This window comes from Aulonocara sp. 'chitande type north' Nkhata Bay, linkage group LG15, assembly GCF_057382095.1.
Source record: "Aulonocara sp. 'chitande type north' Nkhata Bay isolate Kocher_YH1m ecotype deep benthic linkage group LG15, A_spYH_male_GT1.1, whole genome shotgun sequence".
Lineage (NCBI taxonomy): Eukaryota > Metazoa > Chordata > Actinopteri > Cichliformes > Cichlidae > Aulonocara > Aulonocara sp. 'chitande type north' Nkhata Bay.
This window is the reverse complement of record NC_141358.1, coordinates 4,394,632-4,422,235: the sequence shown is the minus strand read 5'-3', so window position 1 is coordinate 4,422,235 and position 27,604 is coordinate 4,394,632. Positions and strand designations below refer to the sequence as shown.

Sequence of the window (27,604 nt, the reverse complement as noted above, 5' to 3'; positions counted from 1 at the left end):
TCGAAAAGAGTTTAGCAGTGCAGCGCCAACAGGAGAAGATGAGAGGGAGTGTAGACGCAGCAGCCCCAGGTGGGCCTATGAGCGCTGCACCATCAGTCACAGTGGAACCAATGGGCTTGTGTGAAGAAACCCTCAGTCTGCTCTCCCGGACCCTCCAGCCTCTGCACAGAAATAATGAACTGACGGGCTGCTGCGTCTCCTATACGTCCGCATGCGTGTTGCTGTGTGTCTCTGTTTCTGCATACTGGGTCAGACGGCGCCTGGGGCTAGTTTTGGAGCGGATGGGCCGACAGTGTTAGTTGAGGGGGTGCAACCACGCGGCGTGCCACTGTGGTCGAAGGGGAGACAACGGGCTCCCAGAGACCCCTTGCTGAGGCAGTTTCCCCCCCGCAGAGCAAATCCCCGCTCCTCAGGATTAACTAACTTCACAGCGCATCACATCGGATCGAACTTCAGCTTCACACCTCCATTCACGCTCAAACACAAGCCCTCGTGGCCCCTCTGTGGTACCCGTGACCCCTTCCCAAAGGGTCGATGTGGATTTTCTTCTTCTCATGACTCTCCGTGTTCCCATGCAAGCAGTAGCTCATTTACAACAGATACTGTTTACTTGAAGAGTTCAGTGTGTTTTTGCTCAGATTTAATTCCAGAGCAGCAGGAAAATCTATTTGCACACAGCTTAGCTTTCTGAAGTGAAATTAGGCTGCATTACCACCAATTGTGGGGGGTTTTGTTGCTTTTGTTTTTTGCCTTTAAATAAATGAATCAGTTTGTTAGGTGCTAATTCAGCTTCTCAAATGTGGAAGTTATACCCGCATGTATGCAGTTTTTGTACACAAACAGGCCTTTGGCAATGTTTTTCCAGATGTTTACAGAAAGGTTCATTTTCCTATTTACAGTGTTCTGCCTGTACAAGGTCATTTTCCAGCTCTGTGGAAGTACTTTGCTGTATTTTTCAGGCTCTGGGGAAAAAAAAAAGCAAGGGAGACCAAATCAGGCAGATCATCACATCTCTCTCATATTTCTCCCTCTCCGTGCCTCCTCCTCCCCCCTTACGGTTTCCACTTTTAACTGCAATCTCCAGCCTCTTCTGCACCTTGTGTCCCATTGCTCTCTCTGTCTCTTTACAGTGCTGATTAGGTGGGCAGGAAGATGATGGGTGTATTTGGGGCCTTCGAGGCCGGCGATGTCGTATCTGTCTGACATGCTCGAGCAAAGACAGTGTCGCCTCTTCATTGTCTTCTAATAGGGCACCGGGGTCTCTGAGACAGGGAGGTAGATGGCGCATTGCGTGTGTGTACGTGCGTGCACATGCGTGCACATGCGTGTGTGCATGACAGTTACAGAGAAACATTGGTGAATGGTGGCAGGTGTGGTATTAGGGAAAGGTGTGAGGAATACTGCAGGTAATGAGTAGTACGAGCTGTATGTGCTTCTGCCTCACTGATAAACGACGGTCTGGCACTTTGGACAATTTCAGCCTTTACCAACAGGCGAGCCATTTTTCTCCCACCTTTTTTGCTCCTGTGCTTTTTTTCCCTCCTCTCTCACTTCCTTCCATCTTTCACTCCTAAAGACACCCATACACACATTAATAAAACGTATATTCCGTTTGAGCACTTGCTGCATAATTCCTACCTAGTTAGACAGGTTGCAGCAGAATGTTTGCTGGCTAATTATCAGTGGTTAGGCTGTGACAGATGCTGCCATGATGGTTGGCAGCCAGTTCAGCGTCCCCGCTCACGAGGAAGCAACAGCTGACCTTTAGAAAGCATAGGCTGGCAAGGCAAACCTTTGCAATATCCAGGCAGCGTGCCTCCCCAGGACACAGGGAGGGATCGACAATGGAGGTGGAAGGGTTAGTTGTTATATATAGATTTGTCCTGAGTGTATTTGTGTGTGCATGTGTGTGTACGGTCAAGGTGAGGGGTTTTCACATAAACAGTGATAAGCACAAACACAGTGCTATTTTCAGCTTTTGTCCAGGTCTCTCCAGCGAACGTGTGTGCAGCATATACAGTGTGCTCAGTGTGAACGCCTTCATCTATTGTCGAAGTAAGATGCAGACAGGAATTTGATAAAATTCAACTTAGGTTGATGAATACAGGTCCTTTGTGAAGCTCCTGTTTGACACAAGTATTTTGGCTTTTGCACTTCTTGTGTTTTGAAAGTGAGCGTCGTGAACAAGGTGTGGATGTGAACCAGCTGCAACCTTCAGTGCTGGAAAATGACACCAACATGGAGTGTCATTTATCTGTTTTTAGTGGCTCGTTCCAAATGTGAGTCAGTGCCATTGAGAACCATGTTGATGAAGCCAACTTTACTGCATTAAAAAGCATGTTTGCACCACGAGTCATGTGATAAATGTAGCTTTTCCATGCATAACAACTCTACGGCGGGTAAATTATTTATAACCCAACCATCTGGACAGTAGAGTAGGGACAGGACCCCTTTGATTGACAGGGGTGTTGGAGCCAGTCAGTGTCTTCTAGGCCTCATCGCTGCTAATTGGAGTCATTTGACTGGAAAACTCATCCGTGTTTGTGCTGCTGGTGCCTTTGGAGCAGTTTTAATGGAATTAACTGACCAATAATGTGGCTGAAGTTTGCACTTTAGTTTTGGTGACTGGTGTTTTATTAGTAATCTATTAGTGTGTTGATCAGCACTGTAGTTAGCAGTCTGTGTCTGTGCATTGCACCCATACAGGCCATGGATGCTTGTCAAACCTTCTAGCATCTCTTCATTTAACCATTTAAATTTCTGGCTCTAAAAATCCATCCAGTCAAAAGCTTCCAAAGGTATATTTAAAAAGTAGTGGGTGACAGCTACTCTCTCTTTTTCTGTTTATGGTCAGGACACTGTCCGCTCAAACTATAGCGATTTGTTGATCACCGGCTCAATTTACAGTTAAGCCCTGAAGTTTTAACTGACTTTTTTTCTTTTTTTTCCTCTGTTCACCAACACAGAAATCAATATGTGATTGAAGTGCAGACTTCCAGCTTTAAGGGGTTTAAACATAAGAACTGCTTTAACTGTTGAGGAATTACAGCCGTTTTTATACATAGTGTCCCATTTTTAGAGGCTCGGGTTACACCAGGTGAGTGACTTTACATTGAAGAACATCTCATTTCTTTGCCTTGAGGAACTCTCGGCAAAGCTCTAAGCTTTGGACCCTTATCTACTTGCGCTGTGAAGTCAGTCCAGTCAGTTTTGCATTTGGCTGAATTTGAATCTGAACGTGCACGCTTCACAATTTCTCCTGCTGCTTCTGTCAGCAGTCATGTTATCAGTAAACACTAGTGGCCTGATTCCACTGATAGCCATACTCCACCATGTTTGACAGATAATATGGTATGCTTCAGACCATGAGCTGTTTCTTCCCCATTAGAGGTGGCGATACAGCCTTAAAATTATGTCACAGTATTTCAAGTAAATTTGCGATGATGATAGTTCTGACGATAGGAAAAACATTTTATCTGTGATTGCAGCTTGCAGGCAGCATCATTTATTTATTAGTGCAAACAAAATGAATGACATTTTCCTTCTTCTTCTTTTCCACTGAGCAGGTTTGTTGTTTCCACCTGTAGCAGGAACAGTTTTCTTGCATATTTTTGCAAAGCCTTGTGTTTTGTTCAAGGTTATTTAAGTAGCTCCCTTTATTTTCCCCGTGACGCACAGCTGCTGTCAACAGCCTCGTCTCATTGTAGTTGTGTGCACTAGGCAGTGTAAACACGCGATGGTGCTACATCGATTATCTAATATGACACATTCATATCATGTAAAAATGCATCATTTATGTACAAGACACTATGATATGGCACACTGCTATTCTCCATACTCTCCTTTCTGTCAAAGTTAATCTGAATTCCTAATCTGATACTTTTGTTAAACCTCTTGAATCAAAGCTGAAAGTCGTGCTTTCAATCACATTATGACTGATTTTAATAAAAAATGCCCTGTGTTGATGCACAGAGGAAAAAGTGCAAACACAAAAACCCTGTCATTGTCACAAAACTAACTATACACTACACTGAATCAAAGTTTAGAAAACGAATGAAATAAAATCATTAGAAAAACATTTAATGATATTCTAAACCAAATGAGTATAGGCTCCTGAGATCTGACCACCTGCTACATGGCTAATCATCTCCCCCCTTATAATACACGACATATTCACCTCTAAACCAACTCAACATTGTTAGCTGATTTTAATAAAAGAGACTAGCAGGAGCACTACAGGTGTCCCTCAAACCACCAGTGCTTCTGGATGAGAACAACAATAAAAAAGAAAATAGAATTACAGCTAAAGCATGGCATAAAAATCCAGGTCCTAGCACTCAAGGTTGTTTTCAACATGTAATAAAAGGCCATAATTTCACTGAGTTAGAGACAAAAAAATATACCAACACGCATTTGTGCCTTTTTCAGAGTGTAGAGGCATAAAGATACCAGCAATGGCAATCATAATTTCACTCACCACGGGTGCACAATTCAAGTGCATGCATCATTTTCTTTCTAGCCTCCAGGGGCAGTGATGAGTATGCAGCGTTTCTCTTTTTAAGCTAAGAGCATCTCACCGAGAGCACACATACTAAAGCTATAAACACTTTTCTTACTAAGGATGGTGTTGACAGAAGAAGATAAAACCCACAGTACTCTCCTATAGACATATAAATACAACACACTGCAGTCATAAAAATATCAACATACGCCGTAGTAATCTCAGTTTGGCGAAATACCCCTTTGTAAGTCAGTGTTAGTCAGTGAAAGGGACGGACAGGATGAGTCACAATCTTCACCTGTATGGTAAATGGATGGGTTCTTATGTAGCACTTTTCTGCTGGAGCACTTAAAGAGCGTCACGCAGTACGTCTCATTCACACAAGCATTTCTGTTTCCTATCACAGTGCTTTCTATGTAGCACTCCAGTGAAAACACAGCCGTCCCACATTATTATAGCACCTGTATTTTATCAAATACTAAACAGTAGATGAAAAAAGAGACACAGACTGCACACAAATAATAGCTGTAGGCTCTGGATATAAAAAGTAAAGAACACTCAACGTGCTTTGGTGGGTTTTTTGGGGGGATTATTTTCATTTCACTAGTCCACTTAAATTTACCCTTTTTTAAACTTTCAAATCTCTTAGATTCAGTAATAATAGTAATTAATCAAGGTGACCAAACCTTATGCTTTGGCTGCGGCGACTTTTTCCCCAGCAATTTGGATGTTAATTTTAATACTAGCACCACTACTCGCCACCCTGCACCAGCACAGCGCTGCCCTACTTGGCTGCTATCAACACGGGGGCTTACGTCGGTAATGAAGTGGGGTGTCAGTCTTCCATCTTCCATCGAGTTTTGAAGAGTGCGGAGCAGTAATTGGTGTACGACCTACAGCACCGGCAGCACTCATGTCCCCCGTCCTACGTGACATTCCCATCCAATTAAATCTGCGTCTGCACACACATACAGACACTGAAAAAGTGCACACCCTCTCTATTATCGTCGCTCCCTAACTTCTCTTCCTGGTGGCCTTTCAAGGTGCCTTTTTCCATTTACAGGAGTGTTGTGCGGCATATCTGTAGGTTATCTACATACACAATGCGTATGTGTGTACGCGTATCTTGCCAAGTTGTGCGTCGAGGCATTGAGGAAACAGACTTGTGTTCCAAATGAGTTCATTTTCAGGGATTATGGTTAAATCTGTGTGGCCTGTGGATGGATTGCTCTGTCTCACAAGGATTAGCTGAAGGTGACACTGAGGTGGTAGGTCTGCGTCCATCTGTGTTTGTATGTACTCCCATAGTCTGCTCTGTGTGTGTGTGTGTGTGTGTGTGTGTGTGTGTGTGTGTGTGTGTGTGTGTGATTGTGTGAGTGAGTGCAGTTATGCATGGTGTGTACAAGTATGTCTGTGTTATTAGCCTAAAATGTTCTGTAATCCATCAGAGTTAATGAGGTGTGTGTGTGTGTGTGTGTGTGTGTGTGTGTGTGTGTGTGTGTGTGTGTGTGTGTGTGTGTGTGTGTGTTCTCCTACAGTGATGGCAGTGAAGTGTGTGTTGTGTACGTGGTGTCTTTTGAATGACCTTGACTTCAGTCTGTCAAATGAGCACTTCCAGGCCGTCCATACGGGAGCAAGACTCCATCAGATCCCCAGATGTCGTAATACACAATCTGTCAGATGTGTGTACGATGAGTAAATAACAAGCAAAACACTGCTGCCCTTGAAGTAAACGAGGAAGATCTGGGAGTCCATGAATGAGCTAGCGTGCCAGAGGTTAAATCAGTGGTTCTTAACCTGAGGGTCAAGAGCCAGTTAGGTTTAAGGCAGGTCACACGGATGACTAAAGGGATCACATAGGGACACAAATTTCCATTAATTATTTCTCTCTCATGCTTAAATTGTGGTCTTTTTTTTTTTATAGCCGTCCTCAAGTAGCTACAACAGAAACTGCAGTTTTAGATACTTCCACATATTCTGGAGGTTGCTGCTTATTACGAACCAAAAATGTCCAGTTGGCTCTAAACCGTAAGCTGTCATTTCTATGCTATATTGTAATAGCTATACTGATTTTCCTCAATGTGGTCACTGGCATTTACCAGAAATAAAAAGGTAATAAAGACTATAACTAACAATGATCCTAATAAAAACTAAAACAGTTTCATACATAAAAAGCTAAACTGAAACAAGCGATCCCACTCTGGAAGCTAATCTAAGCTAAACGGAATTTTAAAAAAAAAGCAAAAAACCAATAAGAAAATACAAAACTACAATAACACTGGTAGCACTGGTATAATAAGATCATCCAGTCATCAGCCTCCAATTTGGTTGCCTGTGATCTGTAACCTAGCATAATCGCGCTGTTAGTCATAGCCGCTAGCTGCTACCCTAATAATGACTTAATCGGGTAATTGCTAACAGTTAAACAGCTAACATTAACGTGTGTGCTGCCAGGTAATACTTATGATTAGTGTTTAATAATTTGATGATATTTTTGAAATTCCTCATAAAGTGCCGTTCGGTGTTGTGAACATCAACGATTTCAGCTGTTAGCACTGCAGCGGCGCTGTGTGAAGATGTTTGTCATCTGGAGGAGCCAAAGACAGCACTGTGGCAAACAAGTATCTAATCCGACATTCATTTTTATTAATGAATAGTATCAGTTCTTTTTTGACAACCCTACATTGAGGCTAATTTTTCCTCGCGGTAACTCCCAGCTGCCGCTAACTGTTAAGTGCAGTCAGGCTAAACTACCATTAGCTTCGCAATCAGGGACTCATTCAGAAAATAATGAAGAAAATGGTCCTCAAAATTATGTTTTATAATATAACCAATAAAAGATGTTAGATTAGATTTTGCAGAAATTACACATTACAAAACTTAATGCAGTTCATGTTAGACTGAGTGACAAAAGCATTAGCGTAATTGCAGGATAGTTCTCACACATTATGAACTACATGAATACCAACATGAAATGTAAACCGTACATTATTGCATGCATTGAAACATGAATTAATTTTTAAAAAATATTATTAAATCGATAGGATATTGGCTGTAAACATATTGCCACTGAAATTTTTGGGCATTTAGTTTGTGATGCTTCAGGATTTTCCTCCTACGGGTTTTAGGTGAGTTTATTTGCACTTACAGATGTTTTCTATAATATGTTGATACATTAATTAAGGTTTTACAGGTTTACGCAACACAAAACCACTGTAGCTTGCTGCTAAGAACTTAGGAAGTACACATAGCCTAATCCACAAGTAATGATGGACGTTTTTGATGGTGACGTGTTAAGTATTCATTACTATCCTGCCTTAACAGACGATTATTTGTGTTTTTTGTCTGCTTGAAGCTTTGGGCGGGTCTTTCTATAGAGTTCTTATAACCAGACATTTATATGTGTGAAGGGTGCTGAGCTCTCTAAGGTAGGACTCGGCGGATTTCACCATCAGACATTGATTAGCAACCTGGGGAGAGATCACACAGATACAAACAGCTGTCACATGCAGAGAAAATCAACACGGGAAATAGAGGTGCATACAAACGAGTTCAAATTAGTTGTCACAATGCCACTGTTTTTGTTTTCATGTCTGACAATTTGTGTAGAGTAGTGTTTTTGTGAACTAGAGCTAGCAAAAGATGGGGTTTGTCTGTGTTATTCTTGGCACATTGAAGGCTACGTGTTTATTTTAAGAAAACTGAATAATTGTATTAATGTTAGACTTATGCATCTATTTAGTATTTCTCAATGATTACTGTTGACTGCATCTTTATCTAAAAGTCATTTGTCCCTTATTAGCCACATAATGCATCAGTAATGAATTTTATTTTCAGGATTAAGTGTCTTCGTGCTTCAGGAGGCAATTCCAGTGCAGCTGCAGTCGAGTACAAGACCTTAAAATACCCACAGCGAACATGTGGCCAAGACAGCCTCCTTGGGTTAATTGATGCTAAATTTCTACATGTGTCCTGGTGCAAGGAAAATGTAGGCAAAGAGTGCAAGTCAGACAAGAAGATTGTGATTTGGAGAAAGGGATGTTTGAGTGCTGGTGGCCAACAGAAAGCAGGGTGATATTGGAGGTGTGGGCGCAGGCCTTACAGTTTCTGTGATGTGCTCTGACACACAGATGGCAGCTGACACAACACAGATAGACTCTCATTCTGTGCTCTCACACCCACTCTCACTCCTCTTCTCCAAAATGGATGTTTTCTCTCTGTTCACGGTTCCATGCCTCAGTCGTCTGACTTGATAGACAGACACACAGACAGATTAATCTGAAAAATATTACTACCTTTCTCTACTTGATTCCTCTCCTCTTTTTTTAACCCCTTTTCCATTGCATTTCCTCTCTATAGCCATTTAAATTTGGATGAGGCTGTAGCACATATGCAAAGAAGCTGGAAGTCACAGTTGAATGATCTCAAATGAACATCCACAGTCACAAACAGCAGCTTCCTCTGTTAACAACAGCCCACATGCACACCTGGTCTTTACCTGGACTCTTATGGGTAATTTATGTTGTGCTCTTGAGATTTTCACCACCTGGCTGCTAATAAACAGTCTTGGCAAATGTGAAAAATGTTAATGAGAAAATGATGCCTATATCTCTGTGTAAATTATTCTGAAAGCCCTTCAGGCTGGAGCAGCCCTGTATTCTTCGAGCCAAATCACTAGCTCTTGGTTCATAACTTCTGACAGGAAACAGAGGGCTATGAGAGACTGACACTCTCTCACACACCTGTTCTTCTTCTCTTCTTGTGCCCGTTCCAGTGGCAATATACTAATCAAACAGCTGCTTCATATGTCGCTGCATGCAAATATATCTCTGTTGATTTATTTGAATGAAAAGCTAAAGTCGGCATGCTTCAAGGCTCGAGTTTTTGCAGGTGAACCTCCCACCTGCTAAACGGGGTATAGGTAAAAGGAGTGCTATATGTGCTACAACTTGTATGGATGTGGGTTGGGTAGCTGAACATATCACACTTTCTTAAGTTTTATCCAGTGAACTACCAGAAAGCAATCTAAAATATCAACTATACCAGTACTTGTTTCTGTCACTGTTATAGAAATTAAAATACAGTCATCGTAAAAAGAAAGTACACGTTACAAAAAAATTATCTACTGTATTTTTCTGACCATAAGGAGCATTAAGCGAAACAAAACAGTCAAATAAGTCAAACTTTACTCAACTCATTCTTCTTGAGTCCTCCATTCCCATACCATTGATTAATTAATGCTAAATTCTCTCGCAGCTGCTCTATTAATGACTAACCTCGTATTGTGGATGGATTATCTCAGTTGTTCTCCTGACTGAAGTTTGGTCCGTTTACAGCATCCTGCCATGCGATTGTATTTGTCTCTAACCATCAGGAACCCTCACATTAGCTTTTATCGAGTGGAAAAAAGTTAGCGTTCATCCTCCAGCTTCACTGTGTTTATGTTATGCTAACATAGCTGTGTAGCTAGCGATCACGTAGCATATACCAGTTAGCCCAACTTCAGTAGCCCTACAAACGTCACTGCTGTTTAGTTTTCTGTCTTTATTTATGTTGGAAGTGATAGCAGAGCTGTACGTTTGAATTTGTTTCAGAAATCTCTCAGTCAGAACATGCTATATCATGTTTAGGTGGAAGCTAGCGAGCTAACTTCCTGCTAACTTCTAACTCTGTTAAATTTAATAAATTCTGTTTTCATGATGGCTGGATGTTAAACTTAATTGTTACACCTGGTAAAGCAGCAACACTGATCATTTTATTAAAGATAAAATAATTTAGACAGTTTTTAACTTTCAGTGATGTCGCAGTATTTGTTTGACTTTAGGACCTGAAGTTGAAGTTTTGGACCCAGATTACTCCCTGAGGCTCCTGACTACAGTAGCTGTAATCCTCCAACAATCCATCAAGCGGTGCAGCTTCGTAGCTTCCCAAAGTAGTACTAAGACATTTTCTAGATTTTGAGCGCTGTGTACCACATAAAAGGTCAGTAAGCAAAACCAGAATTCATACATAAGGCGCACTGTCGATTTTTGTGACAATTAAAGGATTTTAACTGCGCCTTATAGTGTGGAAAATACGGTAGACTATGCCCGGCCTTAAAGTTGGGTAAATACAACCTGAGATAAAGAAAAACAGAACAAAACAAAGCTGAAATGCAGAAATGGCTCGAGGTTTGTGGCCATTGTCTTTAATTATTTTGTAATAACACCTGAATGCTCTGCAAACTGCCAAAACTGCTGCTTTTAGAAAAATGCTCACACTTGTTGATTATAAATTAATCAAATGCATGTGATAAATATGATGTAAACATGGCACCTAGCTGCTAGTCACCCTTTTACTTCTTATTGAAGGAGTAAGGGTGTATTACATTTTTCATGCAGTGCTTATGCAGTGGATTTGGTTTAATACTCCCTCCTCTCACCCCAGTCAGTCTCTACATCCCTGAGCCAGGTTCTCCCGGAGGTTTCTTCCTGTTAAAAGGAAGTTTTTCCTTCCCCTGTCGCCAAGTGCTTGATCGTAGCGGTTGGTCTGAATGCTGGGGTTTCTTCTGTATTATTGTAGAATCCTTACTGTACAGTATAACGCATATTTGAAACTAAGTTAGCTATAGAAAAACAATTATTTGATTCCTGTGAAGGTATGAGGGCTCAAGGTGACAAATTTAAACCCCCTGCTATTTAACTTTGAAACTATCAGTAGTATGAAGGTAACATTTTTCATGATAAATATAATATTGGACAAAAAATCAGCTGTTTCTGAGGTTTTCAGATTGTTCTGTGGAATGAGCTAGTTATGGTTGCCACCCTGTGTCTGCATTTTAGCATGCTGCTTATTCAAAACTCTAGGCTGCGGTAAATGCTATATGTTGTGTTATATTGGACAAATGTTAAAAAAAAAAATCATTTTGTTGAAGTGCAGTTCTGAGAGATTATCAGCATGAATAAATGCGTCCCCCAGACAATGCTTGCAGAGACATTTAAGTGAAAACAAACTGCCAAATCCCTTCAAACCCCGAAGAGCGTGACACGCTGATTTGATCACAAACTGACGGTTTTTCTTTTACAAACAAGCTGGATTTACTCACATGACTAACACAGGTTTTTGAAATCCACATTAGAGTGCACATTTGGTGGTGCGTGTGTGTGTGTGTGGGGGCAGTGGGAAGAGACTACGATAGACTGTGTTCATGAGAGTAAGATAGCTGGAGTTGTTGCAGGGATTAATGTGAGTTTGTAACTTAAGGGCACGAGTTGCTGCTTGATATAATCTAGAGCATCAGCTCCTCTCTGCAGGCGATAAATGCTTTTTTTCCCCTCTTTTTTTTTTTTTTTGCATTCCAGTGAGCACGCTCCGTTTTTTTAAGGTTACGCTGCTGTGAACCTGTATGGTTTAAGCATACTTAACAGCATGAGTAAATGCAGGATTTGTTATCATGCCTTTCCTGTTTGTGCACTGTATTCCACCACTTGCTGTTTGCATCTCAAGGCTTTTAATAGCAAGTGTGGAGGATACTGTAGCCATTGTTAAGTCCATGTTTGTGTGCGATTCCAGAGTAGTTGTAACTGCAGCACGACGCAATCCTCTGCCTCTTAATGGATCTTTTTGTCAGTGCTGAGGTGTATAGAGCCCAAGTGGTTTTGTTATCCTAACAAGGTTTTTTTTCCTCCCTTTCCTCCCGACTCACTTTTCCTCACTCTATAAACGCTGTAGTTTGTATCTCGGGGGAAATGATGCATGTCAGTATCTCAATGACTGGCAGCCCATCCATTAAGGTTTATCGCATGTGTGTGAAAAATAGAGACAAGTATGGAGAAAAGCATGGTTCATCATCCCCACTACCCTCCAGTTAACTACATTAGTGAATTGGATCCAGTGCCTTGGGCGCCTTCTTGATGATTAGATTGCATGACTTGCGTGTTTTGGAGACAGCTAGTCTATGGACATGTGGTCAGAAATGGAGGCTGTGTGGTCAGCATTAAAAGGCAGGAACCGGTCGACAGCTTCCAAATTAACCAGAGGCGGTACAAACGAGACCAAATGTGTCAGTTGTCAAATGAACTGCAACAGCCAAGCAGCGACCTCAGATGATGAAAAATTAGGCCAACGGGGGAAGTGTTAAAAGGTGCAGTTCCTCAAATAGCCACTGAGCGTTGACTCCAAATGGGAATCAGTCCCCACGGGCTCCCATATCAACCTGCCAATCTTTAAAGCAAAATTAAACGTCTTTGAGGCCTGGTGCTACAAAAAAATCTCTCATTTCTATTACCAATTTTCTCTTTCATGATAAATTAATGAGGGGAAAACTTTTTTTTTTATAACCTTCCTCTTTTTCATTCAGCTGCTCCGTTTAGAAGTTGCCACAGTGGATCGCCTTCCTGCATCGCTGAGCTGTCCCAAACCCAACTAAAATCTGAGCATCTTCACCGCCTCCAGCTCCGCCTGGTGTCTTTTTGATAGTGCTACTATCTCCAGCCTACCTGTTTAAAACCTACAAAAGTTTGAAGTTAAGCTTAATTAGGTGCATGGCTGCTCCAAGTGATCAGTGGTCATTGACACAGTCCCCTCGCTGTCAGCTAGGCTTCGCCCTCAGCTAATAAGAGTCACTGAAGTGGAAGCGTGTTTCTGGTGTCTTTTTGAAGCATTTTTAATGCAACTATCTGATAAATATCATAACTTGCTGTGCAGGTATTTGTTCCAACAGTCCATCTAAGATATCAGTCCTCTACTTTTAGTCAGTATAGCATCTCATTTGCATGTTATTTAGCTCTAATAAGCAGGTATCTGGTATCTGTCTATGGATACAACGTTGCACTTCACTCTCTTCCTTTAAAAAGGGAGTTTTTCCTTCTCACTGTCGCCAAGTTCTTACTCACAGGGGCCCGTCTGATTGTTGGGATTTTCTCTCTATTATTGGCGCTACAAGATTTAAAATTAAATACAGTTGTGATCAATTTTGTGCTAAAACGGCCTCTTAAAAAGCTCTACAATGCACAGTCCAGAAGCAGTGTGTCATTATGCTGTGGCTACGTCCATATTTTATATTGCCTCTGATACATTTCATGGCATGAATTCCTGTGTCACATTAGATCACACTTACCGATTGATGTTATTCTTAGATGCTATAGCACATTGATGTTGTTCCATAATCAGAGGAAACAAGATGGCGAGCACACGCACGCAGATAACAGATACACATACATATTCACAAGGCTTTAGATGTGTAATGCCACTGAGCAAATCCGACGGCAGGCTGCATTTGGTTCATTTTTATGGTCTGTGAGTCAGATGTTTGTTTCCGAGTTATTGTTAAAAAGTGAGGGCCTGAGGGCCAATATCTTATGTACTGCATTTTCTCAGCAGCCTGTAATGACATCAGTCTTAGCTGGTGAAGCCCACGTCCACCACACGTTCCAGCTTTTTGAAGATGACGGAAACGGGTTTAATCTTTCGGCATTCTCTTGAAGTGCCAAATCAGTCTTATAGAAGACATAAATAAATAAATAAAGACTTGATTCTATTTTAAAAAGGATAAAACTAACAAACAGTCTGACAAGTATTGTCTGTGTATAACATCTCTTCATATTGTGCATTCCTTTGTACCATACAGCTCAAACAGTATTAAGAGCACATTGCAGGGCAGCGCTTTTGCTCAGGATAGTTTGATATCATTGATGAACATGTGCACTGTAGTTTCCAGTATTTTTAGTGAACATCGTCAACGGCATCCTGATGCCTTAAATACCATCAAGGGACCTAATATGTATTCATCTGCCACCCTAAAAAAAAATGGTTTTCAGTAAATGTTCTATTTGGCTAAAAAGTGAAGTACCAAGCTGTGTTAGAAAATTACTTTGTTAGATTTACTTTGTCTGTAAGAACGACTAGGATTGGCGCTGGGTGCCACAGATTGTTAGGGAAATTGGAAAATGCTGGAGACGGATGGAATTGTCCAATAGGGAATAAAAATAACTCCAGCCTTTTGGTTTTGTCGCTGGTGAAAAATGCAGTGTAGCCAGTAAACATGCACACTACCCACCAATAACCAGGTTGTATGCCGATAAGTCAATCAGATTATCCCCCCCCCATCAATTTTATTAATTACCAGTTAATTAATTAAGGTCGCATCGCCACGTAGAGTCTGCAGACAGGTGGAGAAATGGCACGTCCATCTGCCAATCGTCGTGAGCAAACGCGGCAGCTGCGGCTGCATATTTTGCACGGCATCCGTCTCGATTCACCTGTTGTTATCAAACATAATGGTTCTCATGCAGTCTGGTCATGTGGGAACACAATCACACTTTGCGGGGATGCCTCGCACCTGGGTGACACGAAATTATAACGCTGATTTGTTGACGCATTAGTCGCGGTGCGCGCCGCGAGCATCAGCCTGTCATTTTTATCCGCGTTACGCATTCGAAAGCCTGGCCTCTTTCTTTCATTCACATCCTCGTCCTGCCCTTCCTATCAGTCTTTTGTTCTGTCTCTAACCTGACATAAAGGAACACAATCCCACATTGTTTGTTTCGTTGTAACCCCGCAGCTGCATTTTCAAGATGATTGTCCCTGCGTGATGAAACAGTCCCTGTCAAGAGCTACAGACGATTACATGGCTTCACGCGGTGATCAGTCTGTGTGTAAACACTTTTTTTTAAAGTTTTTTAAAGAAAGCAATCGATGTAGCGCAGAATGTCGATGATTAAACTCATACGTTGTCTTTAGTGACGATGAAAACAGCTTCTGTCTGACTGAGGGAAGAGGAAACAGAAGGACAGAGATGGTCTTTGTTTTTGTAATCAGCAGAGTGTCTCCCTCCTTGCTTTGGCTCCTCTGCCTTGGAGATATAATCGAACCATATACACCCACTCTCGAGTCTTTTTAGTGTCAGTCCTCATGTCACGGTTCACATTAAATGCTTGACGGTGAATCACACACGTAATGAATTCAATCAGATTTGCAACCTGCGAAACAGCCCCGAGACGGCGGCTTTCTTCTGACCTGCACGTGTTCCCTTTTATTACAACTCCTGACCCTTTCTGATTGGATGATAGCTGTGCTGTGTTTACATTAATGGGATTTGAAGCCCATTTCCCTAATCTGCTTCTTATTGAAAGATACTGGGTCTCACGTGATGAGCACATCGTTATCTGAAGAAGTCAGAATGGCAGTTTTTATTCAGCATTATAGCTATTTCTGTTTTGTGTCTAAAGCTTTGAATTTGGAGAAATGCAGCCAGTATTTCTAATCGTCTGAATATTTGAAGAGCAAGAATTGGAATCAGATAAAGTGCTGCAGGAAAAATTATCTCTTCTTTCAAAATATGTAAAAATATAATTGCATAAATGTTTTATTCCAAGCCCTAGCAATGTTTTTCCCTTTACAATAATACCCAGGGCTATTATCTGGCTCTTTAGCAGCCACTGTGTTCACTAGCTGGTCGCCAACTGCGTCTGCTATACGAATGAACCAAAACTGCGACACCGCGGGCCACGAGACATTTATTATGTGCAGAAATATGGAAACCGGCTGTTTGCAGCAGTGCCGTGTGACTTTTGTCTGTCCCGTAATCAGCATCACTCAGCAGCATCTGACCCTTAAATTTGTGAACCTCCCCCGATGTGGTCCGAGGGGTAATTACATCTGCCGGGGAATGACCACGTGCCAGTCCTTCTATCTCAGCGGGGTTCGGTTACTCAACCTGATTCGGGCAAGTGTGTGAGCGTGAGTGTTTGAAAAGTGCTAATTGGCACTCTTGAGTGTTTCAAGTCCACCTTTCCTAGAGCAGCTTCTGTGTCACCACTTTGTCAGACTGACACTCGATTTTAAACCCACCCCATCCTCTCGGCAGCTGTTGCCAAGGTCATTATCAGACCTCGAGAATATTCCCAAAGGCTAATTCACCCATATCCTCTGGCACTTTATCTAACAGCCTTCTCACAGGAAGGTGGTTGCAATGAGTGCTTCCAGGTGTCATTTAAATTCAGCCTGACTTCAAATGCTGCACAGACCGCGGTGGCGAAGCATCCGTACGCTAAAACAAACACCTGTATGTTGTATGAATGGGAGAAGACACCTGTGCCGTGATGAAGGTCGTTGACCCCAGTGAGAAAACTGGAGTTAAAAATGACTTTTAAGTGTGGCACTTTTAATATTCACTCAAGCGCTTCAAGTGTAAGATTTTGTTGTCTTGGGAATTCTGCCCCCGGTTTTCAGACAAAGGTGTTTTTCTTTACAACAAAGCCGCAACCTTGATTACGGAGGCTCGCTTTAGTCTGAATGGATGCGTGTTTTAATCACAAATCCTGGATCCGTTTGCGCCTCTTTAATGAGGCCCGCTCCAGCTGGAAGGCTGTCGGCGCGGCTGCTTTGATCAGTGGCCCATGGACACGGGATTACGCTGCTAACACACCGCGCTAATGGAGCCGCAAGTCAAAAACACACACCCGCGTGGCGCATGCACGCACACACATGCCCAAACAGGAATGCAAATGTGGGGAAATATACATATAAAACGCACACGCTCAACCTCTGACAAGGGCACAATCCAATAAGCCAGCGTCTTGTTCTCATGCAGCCCTTTGTGTCAGGCCCTTTCATCTGGCTGTGTCTGTTTGGGTCGGCTGAGTTTTAGGCTCCGCGTTGACGTCTCTGCCAAAGAGGGCTCAGCGAGTAAGGTCCAAAGCTCAGTGCTGACACACAGCCCAACTCTAGAGACTAATGGCTTGTAGCTCCCAACATATGTTGTTTTGTGTAATTGCTTTAATTGCTGTCATTGTACGTAATGGTTGGTCTTTTTCATCTTCCCTGGTGGTGTAGGCATTCTGCTAATTATATCTGTCAGCCCTGCAGCCAAATTGAGCATTTCACTGTGAATTCAGAGCAGTGGGAACTTTTAAAATCAGAGCGTTTCTGTAAACTATTGGTGTGCGTGTGTGGGTGTAAATGAGTGACTGACTGCTGGGTGTTACAGGGGTTTTCATAAGTAATTCTCCTCATCCTGGAGCTGTTTAATAGAAGCGGGGTCGCGAACTTTGCTCATCAGTCAAGTCTAAACCTTGACCTGCGCGTAGTTCTGCTTCTTTTATCTGTTTTATTAACTAGAAAAAAAAGGTGAAATGACTATATGGGTAATTTCATAAGCCTAAGAAAATGTCTTTGTTTCCGTTCAGGTACGACACCATCACCAACCAGTGGGAGACGGTTTCTCCTCTCCCCAAGCCGGTCCATTCTGCCGCAGCCACCGTGTGCGGAGGGAAGATCTACGTGTTCGGAGGTGTGAATGAGGCCGGGCGCTCGGCGGGTGTGCTCCAGTCCTACGTACCGCAAAGCAACACCTGGAGTTTCATCGAATCGCCCATGATAGGTAAGACAGGTGAAAACACACAGCGTGTTTGTCACAGATTCACACATGCAGCAAAAAAAAGTGAAGGGATGTTATGTCCTCAGGGGACTTGTCGCCATTGTTGCATCAACTTTTGTCTGATGACGGACCTGTTTCTCTCAGATATTCCCAAATGTAGGGTCCTTCTTCCTCATTGTGCTGTCAAATAAATTTAGTTGAAAGAGAATTAGCCCCTGAAAACCTCCACGCTTTTCTTTCAAGGCATCATATCAGAGCATCAGTATTTAGACTGCTTTTTATTTGCGATGTAAAATCTAAAGTGGAAACGGCACAAAATGCAAAAGTATTAGTTTAACCATTTATATGCATCCATTCGTTTATTCTTTGACATCTTACTATCACATTAGAGAGCAACAAGATATCTTTGGGCCTCAATTATGGCTGCCTGGTTGCCTAGCAACAGTGTTCTCACAACTCTACCCAGATGAACCCCTTCACTTCATGTCATGCGCTCGACTTACCCTGTCGAAATCTTAAACTCCTTCTTTATCAGTGCAGTGTTACACAGCACATTACTATGAGACCTTATATTTTCTTAGCGTGCATAAAACCAGACTCAATCAGTTTTATAAGTTAAGTTTGCAGCTCTGTTGACTCATAGCAAGAAGAGAAGGTCCTGGGTTTGCATGGCTTCTTTCCACAGTCCAAAGACTGTGAATGTTAACTGGTACTTCAAAATTAGCCTTTGGTGGGAATGTGAGTGTTAATGGTTGTCTCTGTTGCACTGGGATGGACTGGCAACCCTGGACAGGTTACCTGCAAGGTGGCCAGATATTACAGGTTGCCCTATAATAGCTGGGTAGGTTCCAGATTAATGGATAGATTGATGGAGGGATGTCCTGTCCCTCCCCTCACACCCAACCGACCAATAGGTGGTCGTCTGATCGTTGGGGTTTTCTGTCTATTATTGTAGGGTCTCCATCTTACGAGATAAAGTGCCTCGAGGTGACTAGGGTTTGAGAGTAACGAAATTTCTATTTTCTGTATGTCCTGTACATGTGGCAGAATTGACAAATAAAGTTGACTTTGACTTTGACTGTTGTTGTAATTTGGTGCTGGATAAATAAAACTGAATTGACTTGAATCGAACTGAGTTGAAAGGATGGACGGATGGTGGTTTACCGATATATGCCAGTACTATAGTGGTCTGTTTGTGCTGTTGAGCTTGAAGGTGTTTGAACATGCTGTCTAGGAAATTCGACTAGCACAAATGTAATCTATATCTGTCGCTATTTAGACAGCAAAGATTTCTGGCACAACTTCGCCTACTTCCAAGGTGCGTGGAGAGAATGTTTCCATGTTATGATGTCCTCTTGTTTTTTAATCTAACTGCTGCACTGACTTCTAATTAAATGTAATCATTTTATGGGTCTTTTTGTATATTTGTAATATTCTTCTTACAAACGGGGGGGAGGGATTACGTCTCCTCCCCCCCGTCTTCATCATTAATGATCTAGTGCAGTATTTACTTGGACATGACTTAACCAGTTAACCAATACCAACCTGTTATATGTCAGCTGGTTTATCAATGAAGCTGTGATTGGTTAATTTGAATGTTTTTTTGCTACCCTGATGAAGGCCACAAGCCGAAACGCGTTGGTCAGTCAATAAAGTTGTTCTTCTTCCCTTTAAGTGTTGCTGGAGTTCCTGCGTTGTGTCTGTTTGGACAGCAAATGATAATAATTTTCAATTATTTATCACAGTCAGTTGCTTTATTGTTGGAAAGCAATTGCATGTAATTGACTTGACCCCATTCAGACTGACAGCAACCCGACTTTGTTTCATTGTATCATTTATGGCAGGTTTTAGTGGCAGTGTTGGTTTATTGATCTCTTTTTATTTTTGCATTGAAAAATTATTGAAGTGAGAGAACTTAATGTTGTTGGATTATTGCAATAATATCATCATATTGTGAGGGAAGTGTTTTGATAAGACTGTATCATGGGGTGTCTGGTGATTCCCAGCTGTACACAGTCACCCACCAAAACTGGAGCAACTACTGCTCGGATGGTCTGTTAATACAATGAATCACACAACAAACCATGCTGTTCCTCAGTTTGTATTATAAAAGCTCCAAGTGGCACTAACACCACAAAACCAGTCCAGAGGTCGAGTTGACTGATTTGACCGAACTAGGATGACGCCTAGCAGATAGCTACCAGCCGAGTTGGCACTCCTCTTTAACTCACAGTGCCTTTGGCCCTAATAATGCGACACAATTGCCAAAACCATTTTTCTCTGCTAAGCTGTAATTGTGTTTGTTTGTGTTGTAAAGTAGGGCATTTTAATGAGGGAGTTTGTGGCGACTAACTTGCTCTAGGAGTCAGGCCCGAGTGGTTTAATTTTTCAGAGCCAGAGTTTGGTTCCCGATGCTTTCTTTTCATCTGTATGGCCATGTAAACATAAAACCAACTACTTGGATTATATACTTGGTAGTTTTTTTCCCCAATTAAGGAAACCTTCAGTGTTTATCCTTTCAGTGAAAATGCTGAACCACACCTGAAAATTCAGCAGTCAGCCTGTTTTTACTTTTTCTCTTTATCGTCATCATCCTCCTCGGGATTTTCCATTATTCCCCCTCTTCCCACATTATTGCGCTGTCATAATAATGAGAAGACCATCGCTAAAATGATAGGTGGTTCTGACGATGGTTTCTGACGTGCTATTGGCCAAGCTGTGATCTGAATAACATCAGAATAACACCTGGATCCACATTCCAGTCTGATCCACCGGGGAGCTGTGAAGGACGAAAAGCCAGAAGAAAGCTGCCGTGACTCAAAGGTAGAAGGAAAAACACAAAAGCGTACCAAGCCTACAACTTTGTTATTCAGAGCACTGGCAGATGTCTTCCCAGTGCAAAGATCTTATCCACAGGCATTTCTTCACAAATATAAGTATCCTTGAAAGGTGCAGAGCAGGCGAGATTGCTATTGATTTGGACATATTCTGCAAATCTCTTTGTTTCACATTCTGGCCTGGACAACACTATTGCACACAAGTCAGCTTTAAGCCTAACCTACAAACTTCTTTGTGCTCTATAGATAATTCAATATTTTGTGAGAAAGAGTTAAAAAAAAAAAAGGTTGATAAGTGGGATTTGACTGAATTGTGTTTCTCTATTTGCAAGCTAAGAACCAGCGTTGCCTGCAATAAGATTCTCATCCAAGCCAAGAAACAGCTCCGGACATAATTGCAAGAAATATTGCAAATTGTTTAATCCACACAAAAAAAACAGAAGATATAACTTGTTAATTAGTAAGATTTAGAAGTGCTGAGGGGCAGTTTGTTACCTTCTGGCAGAGGCAGGAGAGCTGTTTCCAGTCTGTGAGCTAATCCAAGCTAACAGAACTGCAGAGTGTAGCCTTATTTTATCCATACTGACATGAGAGCAGTGCCGGTCTTCTCATCTTACTCTTACAATGTGCATACATGCCAGGATATTTAAAAAGTTCCTTTATGGTTGGATTTAATTAGCAATCTGCTACAGTCATCTCCAGCCCCATATTTTTGTTTTGGATCTTCACTAGGATGGCTTTGCATGATTTCATCTCATTTCATCCATTGATTGATCCATTTCATCCCCCTGTTCATGGACTTCAGTGTTTTAGCTCCTGTCTCTTAAAGGCCAGACGCCCTCAAAGCTCACTTTTCTTTGAAGTAACAATGATTAAATATTACTGTTTCTTGCATGGCTTTGTCTTTTGTTCAATCTTCTTCATGCTGAGTCGGTCCACTGAGCTTTGTGGGCATCTGCGTATGCAGAGCGATCTCACACTTCAGTCAGGGTGAGGCCTGGACTTTGACTGAGTCATTGCAACGCGTTAATACTTTTCTTTTTCTGTTTAGATCTGCTGCTATGCTTCAGCCAACATGTCAGACATATGGCTTCATATTTGATTCTTGGATACTTTGGTTTACAGAGGAGTTCATGGTGCCCTGGTCCTGTATCTGCAAAACAGGCCTAAATCATCACCCCTCCTCCCCCATGCTTGACAGTTAGTATGAGGTGTTTGTGCTGATATGTCGGGTGCTGTGCATTATGGCCGTACATCTCCACCTTGCTCTCGTCTGTCCAAAAGACATTGTTCCATGTGGTTTGTCGAGAGGCAGCTTTGCAGACCTAAACCATCCTGCCATGTTCTGTTACAGAGACGAGGCTTTCTCCTGGACCCCGTTCCAAAAAAAGCTGTGCTTGTTCAGCCTTTTACTAACTGTACTGTCATGAACTTTAACATTTAACATGCTAACTGAGGCCTGCAGAGTCTGAGATGTAGCTCTTGTATCTCTGAGCATTGCACGCTCATTGTGTTAACACTCACCTGAGTGCTCCAGACCAGTAGTCTACCAAAACATCTGCTTTTGTAGAAGCGCTCACACTTGCTGATGATCAGATAATACACACCTGGCTGCTAGCTAGTAATCCAGCTTCATGCCAGTCTCTTTTGAGCAAATCGTCCTCTGTGGTGTTGGCTTTTGGCTTTTGTTGGTTCAGTAGAACAAACTGTATGCATTGTTCTCCTGTGCTTTCTTCTCTAGGAAAGATTTGACTTTATTTCACAACTGGAAAAAAACCTCTACCTTACTTGTAGAGCACTGAAAAAACTTGTTAAAAAAGTGTTATTATCAAGAGCAAAAGCTACGGCTGTGCAGGCATCGACTGTGCAAGGAAAGATGATATCAGCCGGGCCGAAGAATTGGAAACCTAGCAGACTAGCAGAGCCGTCTGAAGCCTGAGCTTATGGGTCGCAGCGATTAATTGTACATCCACTGACCTCATTAATTGAAACTTTGGACCATGTTTAATATGTGAATCCACTTTTGTAATATTATACATATATATATATATATATATATATATATATATATATATATATATAGCAAAAAAGGGAAAAGCATGAAAGAGCCACTTCAACAAATTATAGCACATCCTGGGAGCTTAATGGCTATGGCGCATGCCTCAAAACCGCGCTGTCCACAGTTCAGCAGAAACACAGAGTCAGAGAAGTATTTGAAAGTTACACCAGCACAGAGACACTTTGCTGAGCGCTGTCGCCCAGAAACTTGCTTTCAGTTACTGGAGCCGTCTCAGGGCTTTACTACTGTGAAGGAAACGATGATTATGTAACACGGGTGTTTGGGGCGAGCGCTATGTGGTATTAAAGGGCTTGCAGAGCAGCTGGCACAGGAGAAACACACACATATATACGCACACACAGAAACACATAGATCCAGACATGCACACACACAACGGCTGCTTGCCTCACATAAACCGTGCATCCCTGAGGACCACAGGTACACAAATTATATAACAAACTGGGAGGTTACACATGCGTGTGTGTATGCATTGTGTGTGTGTGTGCGCGCGTGCATGGCAGACACAGACAGACATATCGTCATCTGTCAAGCCGTAGATGAGCTGCCGTCTTACAGCCAACGAGGCAGGAGATAATGGACGGGTTTAGTGCTTCCAGTGAAATTGGGCCGGCGATGATTTTAGCGAGGCGTTGAGGGCGGGAGCGCTCCTTGAACAACCCCCTGCTTCCCTCCGTTGCTCTCCATCGCTATTCTCTCTGTTCATCTCTCTGTCTCACCCCTACACCCCCCGACTCCGTCTCTCATGGTCTCTCCGCACCGTCTTATCAACTGACACAAATATTTTTTTTACAAATTTTTTTGCAGCTGTGTGTGTGTATGTGCGCGCATCTATGTGTGTGTGTTTTCCCCCTGCGTGCACCGTCTCCCGCGTGGGCTGCAAATGGGTTTCACAAACACTTATCAGGACGGACTTCCCATCTCTCGCAGAGTGAAAAATAATATTACTCATGCCAAAAATAGTCCCTTCAACAAGTCTATTGGGATACGCCGGGTCTCTGCAGCTTCGTTCATCCAGAGCTTCCTTTGTCTTCAGCGTGTCTCTCTCTGCTGAGCAGTATATGGTCTGAAGATCATAACTGAGCACTTTCACATGTAGTAAGCTATTTAAGAAGTCTCATTACTTCATTCTCCAAAGGTCAGCTCACCTAAATTACCAAAATGCCATAGTTTTCTGCTTCCATCTCAGAGAAGAAAAAAAATCAGCGTGTAACATGTTTTTAAAAAGGTCAATCAAAGACCCCTTTAATATATCCGTTCTAGTGGAGCTGAAACATAGCATAGGCAGGGAGAGCTTTGGCAATCACTCCTGCCTCAGCTTCACAAGTCTTTCCTTCTCTTTCTAATATCAGTGTTTCAAATATGAGCGATAACCCCCCCGCTTAGAGTCGTGTCATTGAATGAACAGTTTTTATATATTTATGTCACGTAGCCTTTTTTTAAATCACTGCTTAAAAGAAATTAAGGGAACCCCTAAATCACACATGACTGAAAAAATACTCAAGTTGAAAATCTCCACAGCGATGTGTAAAAACGACATAACAGTCAAATGAGACAGCAGATGGTATCCTGGGGATTCTCCTCCCAGACCTGGATTGGAGCAGAACGTAGCTCCTGGACAGTCTGTGGTGATATTTGGATGCACCCCATACGTAATATCCCAGAGGTTGCAATTGGATTCATGTCCTCGGGACGTGAGGGCCTGTCAGTGGCATCGACGCCTTTGTCGGCCACAGGAGGAAACCAGGGCCCAGCACAAAGCACAAGGTCTGACCCCGACAGCAGTCAGGGTACCGTCGGCTAACATATGGAAGTCTGTGTCTCCTCAGACCATCACTGACCCACTGCCAAACCAGTCATGTTGGACGATGGCATCGTAATGTTCACCACGGGATCTCCAGACCTTCTCACGTCTGTCACATGTGCTCAGTGTGAACCTCCTCTCATCTGTGAAGAGAACAGGCAGCTACGGTGGACGTGCCAATTCTGGTGTTCTCTGGCAGATTCCAGTCAAACAGCACGGCGCTATGCCGCGAGCACAGAGCCATTAAACAATGTTGGATCTTTATATCCTCATGAGAAACATGCACAACTAGTCTGCTGGAGGTCATGTTGTAGGGCTATGGCAGCGCTCTTACTGCTCCTCCTCACACAAAACGGCAGATATTGGTCCGGCTCTCCTCGTGTCACAGCCCACTTCCTGTTTCTTATCTCCTCCACACTCTTGAGACAGTGCTGGTAGATGTAGTAAACCTTCCTGTGACAGCATGTGTTGATGCGTCATCCTGGAAGAGCTGGACTACCTGTGTAACCCGGCAGATTCTGTCTCATACAATCAGTAGTGACAAGGATACAAGCAAAAAGCAAAACTGAGAAAAATCAATGAGGGGAAAAAAAAAGTAGATATCAGCGGTTTGTGAGCACCACCTGCAAAACCATTCCCTTTCAGGTGGTTGTCTCTGCAGTGCACCTCACTTTCATTTGAACCAAATCAGGTGCAATGGACTCACATTGATTTGTGCTCCCTTCATTTTTTTTTTCTTTTTGTGTTCCTGCCTTGTCTCTGCTGTCACAGACTGCTGACAGCAATGAGCCTGAAAGCGATGACCGATGGCTCGACATTAGCTAATTACAGATCACCATTCCTTGACAATGTCCTTCAACACGCAAACGGCAGAAATATCGACCCATCCAGATCTAAAGCTGATAAATCAGTGTGCACTTTTGAACACTTTTCACCTGGCAGCAGTGAACAGGAAGGGAACCGTCACAGGATGGATATTAAGCTTCACTGAGGCGGGGATCTGGGAAAGGCATCACTGTCTCATTGTTTTTTATGATTTTCTGTTTTAGTTGAGAGGTCATCTAAATATTTGCGTCTAGAAACAGATGGAAAGTTGACAGACCTTGTGCTGCAGGATTATCCAGAATGTTAGAGGGGTGTTTAACCCTCCATGGGGTCTGCAGGCCGGTCACATGACTAAAAACTATGAATTGTGTTCTTACTAAATGTAGCAGATGTCTGTCGACCAAACAGTTTGTCCAACCAAATCTTGGCCACAACTCTTTGATAGATTTCCATTGAAAATCTGCACAAAGCTGCAGGACTGACACGCCAGTTAACCTCTGCTGCTCTCGAGCTTGCTGTTAGCATGCTAACGCAGTAAATTAAGTATGTATGCATGGTGTTCAGCAGATGCATGTTTGGAGTGGATACGAACGCTGATGCTGGCAAATATCGCCGTGCACATATATTCTCATAAAACCCTATTAGCGTTGCTGTCGTTCCTGATGACAGAGCTGATATATGACGCTTTTTAGGGGCTTTTTCTTCTTAACATTGTGGTTTTTGTTAACTAATCTGTGCTGCAAAAAAACAAACTGTTCACAGCATGTTCTTTGAGGGAAAGAAATGAGGCAGTAATTTTAGAAATATGAAGCATAAATGAGGATATTTTTCCACAAAACCCCCCAAACTAAATTCATGTTTGAGGCCAAAATTCTAAAATCCCATGAAATCTTAGAAGCCTTAACAAAAAATTAAGTTTACAGCATCTTTACGTGCAGTTTCGTACCGAAAAGCATTAACGTGGCACACCAGGACTTAATCCACAACAAATGACCGACCAAAGTCAACTGTACACAAGCTGTCAATGCAAAAAATGAAGGATGTCGTCTCACAGATACATTTGTCGTAACTTTAAATTATTAAAATTACAACCAGCGAAGCTCCTGATGATTACAGCCTTTTTGAGGAGCTTTTTGAACTTTTGAACTTGCTGTTCTCTTTGCTGTTAAAGCGTGGGGAGTCACCATGCCAAGATCAAAAGAGCCTCTGTGAGGATTTTGAGGAAAATGCTGGAGAATGCCTGTGGGTCTCACTTATGGAACGTTAAAAAGATCTACAAATCATTTGAAATGGATCGTTCCACCGTGAGAAGAATCATCAGCAAGCTGCTCCAACCTGAGTTAACCCGCCGACGTCCCCCAGCTGACAGACGGGTCCCCGTCGACCGGTAGACTCCAAAAGCCCGGGAGCAGGAGCGCCGCTGCGAGATACCGACCGTCGGGATGATCGTTTCCCCCGAATGACGTAACGGCAGACCGGCCGCGGCCCTCGAGAGCGCCATTTACAGAGGTGGAGGAAGAGGAAGGGAAAGTGACAGAGCAAGAGAAGGTGGAGAAGGTGGAGTGTTTCCATAGCGACCTAATTGGACATGCACCCATCATGCTGAATTAAAGTACATCATCCTCTTTCAGCTATTTCGGCCCATCATTTCAAAGGCAGCTCTTATTCTCCTCACACTGCATAAAAGGACATTGTGTGTGAAGAGGGAGGCAAAAAAAAGGGGGAACTTTTCGCTGCTCCAATTACCTTGTTGTGATCTTATCTAAGCTACTGTCAGAGAGAACTGACGCTTCTTTGTCCTTTTTCCTCACGCTCTCTGGTATGATACAGCGAGCTGGAGTGGATCACCTCATCCTCCGTCGTTTGGAGGAGAATGTCTTGTTTATCCCTTGTTTGCGTTTCCTCCCGCGATCGGCCGCACATTTCAGCGTCGATGTAATGCCGCTGCGGCTTTGTGATGGAGGCTGCTGTTTGGCTTTTTATCAGAGACTGCGGTCTTGTCTAGATCTGTACAGCAAACAGTATTGGTCTGATTGAGTGAATTGTTCTTTACTCTATTTGTGTGGGTTATTGTTGCTGCGTGCTGGTTTTACAGCGTCGGATATCTGCTGCCGGTGTTGATGCAGGAACGAGATAGGGAAGAACAAGGTGTTTGTTGAGACAGCAGCTACACAATTCATCATACCCGTGTGCGGGTGTGTGC

At 42.6% G+C, this 27,604-nt stretch overlaps 1 protein-coding gene across 7 annotated transcripts in view; it reads left to right on the top strand.

The window, feature by feature from the left end:
- Nucleotides 1–27,604, top strand: part of klhl29 (kelch-like family member 29) — a 275,561-nt gene that overhangs the window by 237,553 nt on the left and 10,404 nt on the right. For all 7 annotated transcript variants that reach the window (XM_086263032.1, XM_086263031.1, XM_086263029.1 and 4 more), the window contains one exon: nt 17,668–17,861. In XM_086263032.1, the coding sequence (XP_086119158.1) occupies nt 17,668–17,861 (194 nt within the window). The remainder of the gene's footprint in view (nt 1–17,667; nt 17,862–27,604) is intronic.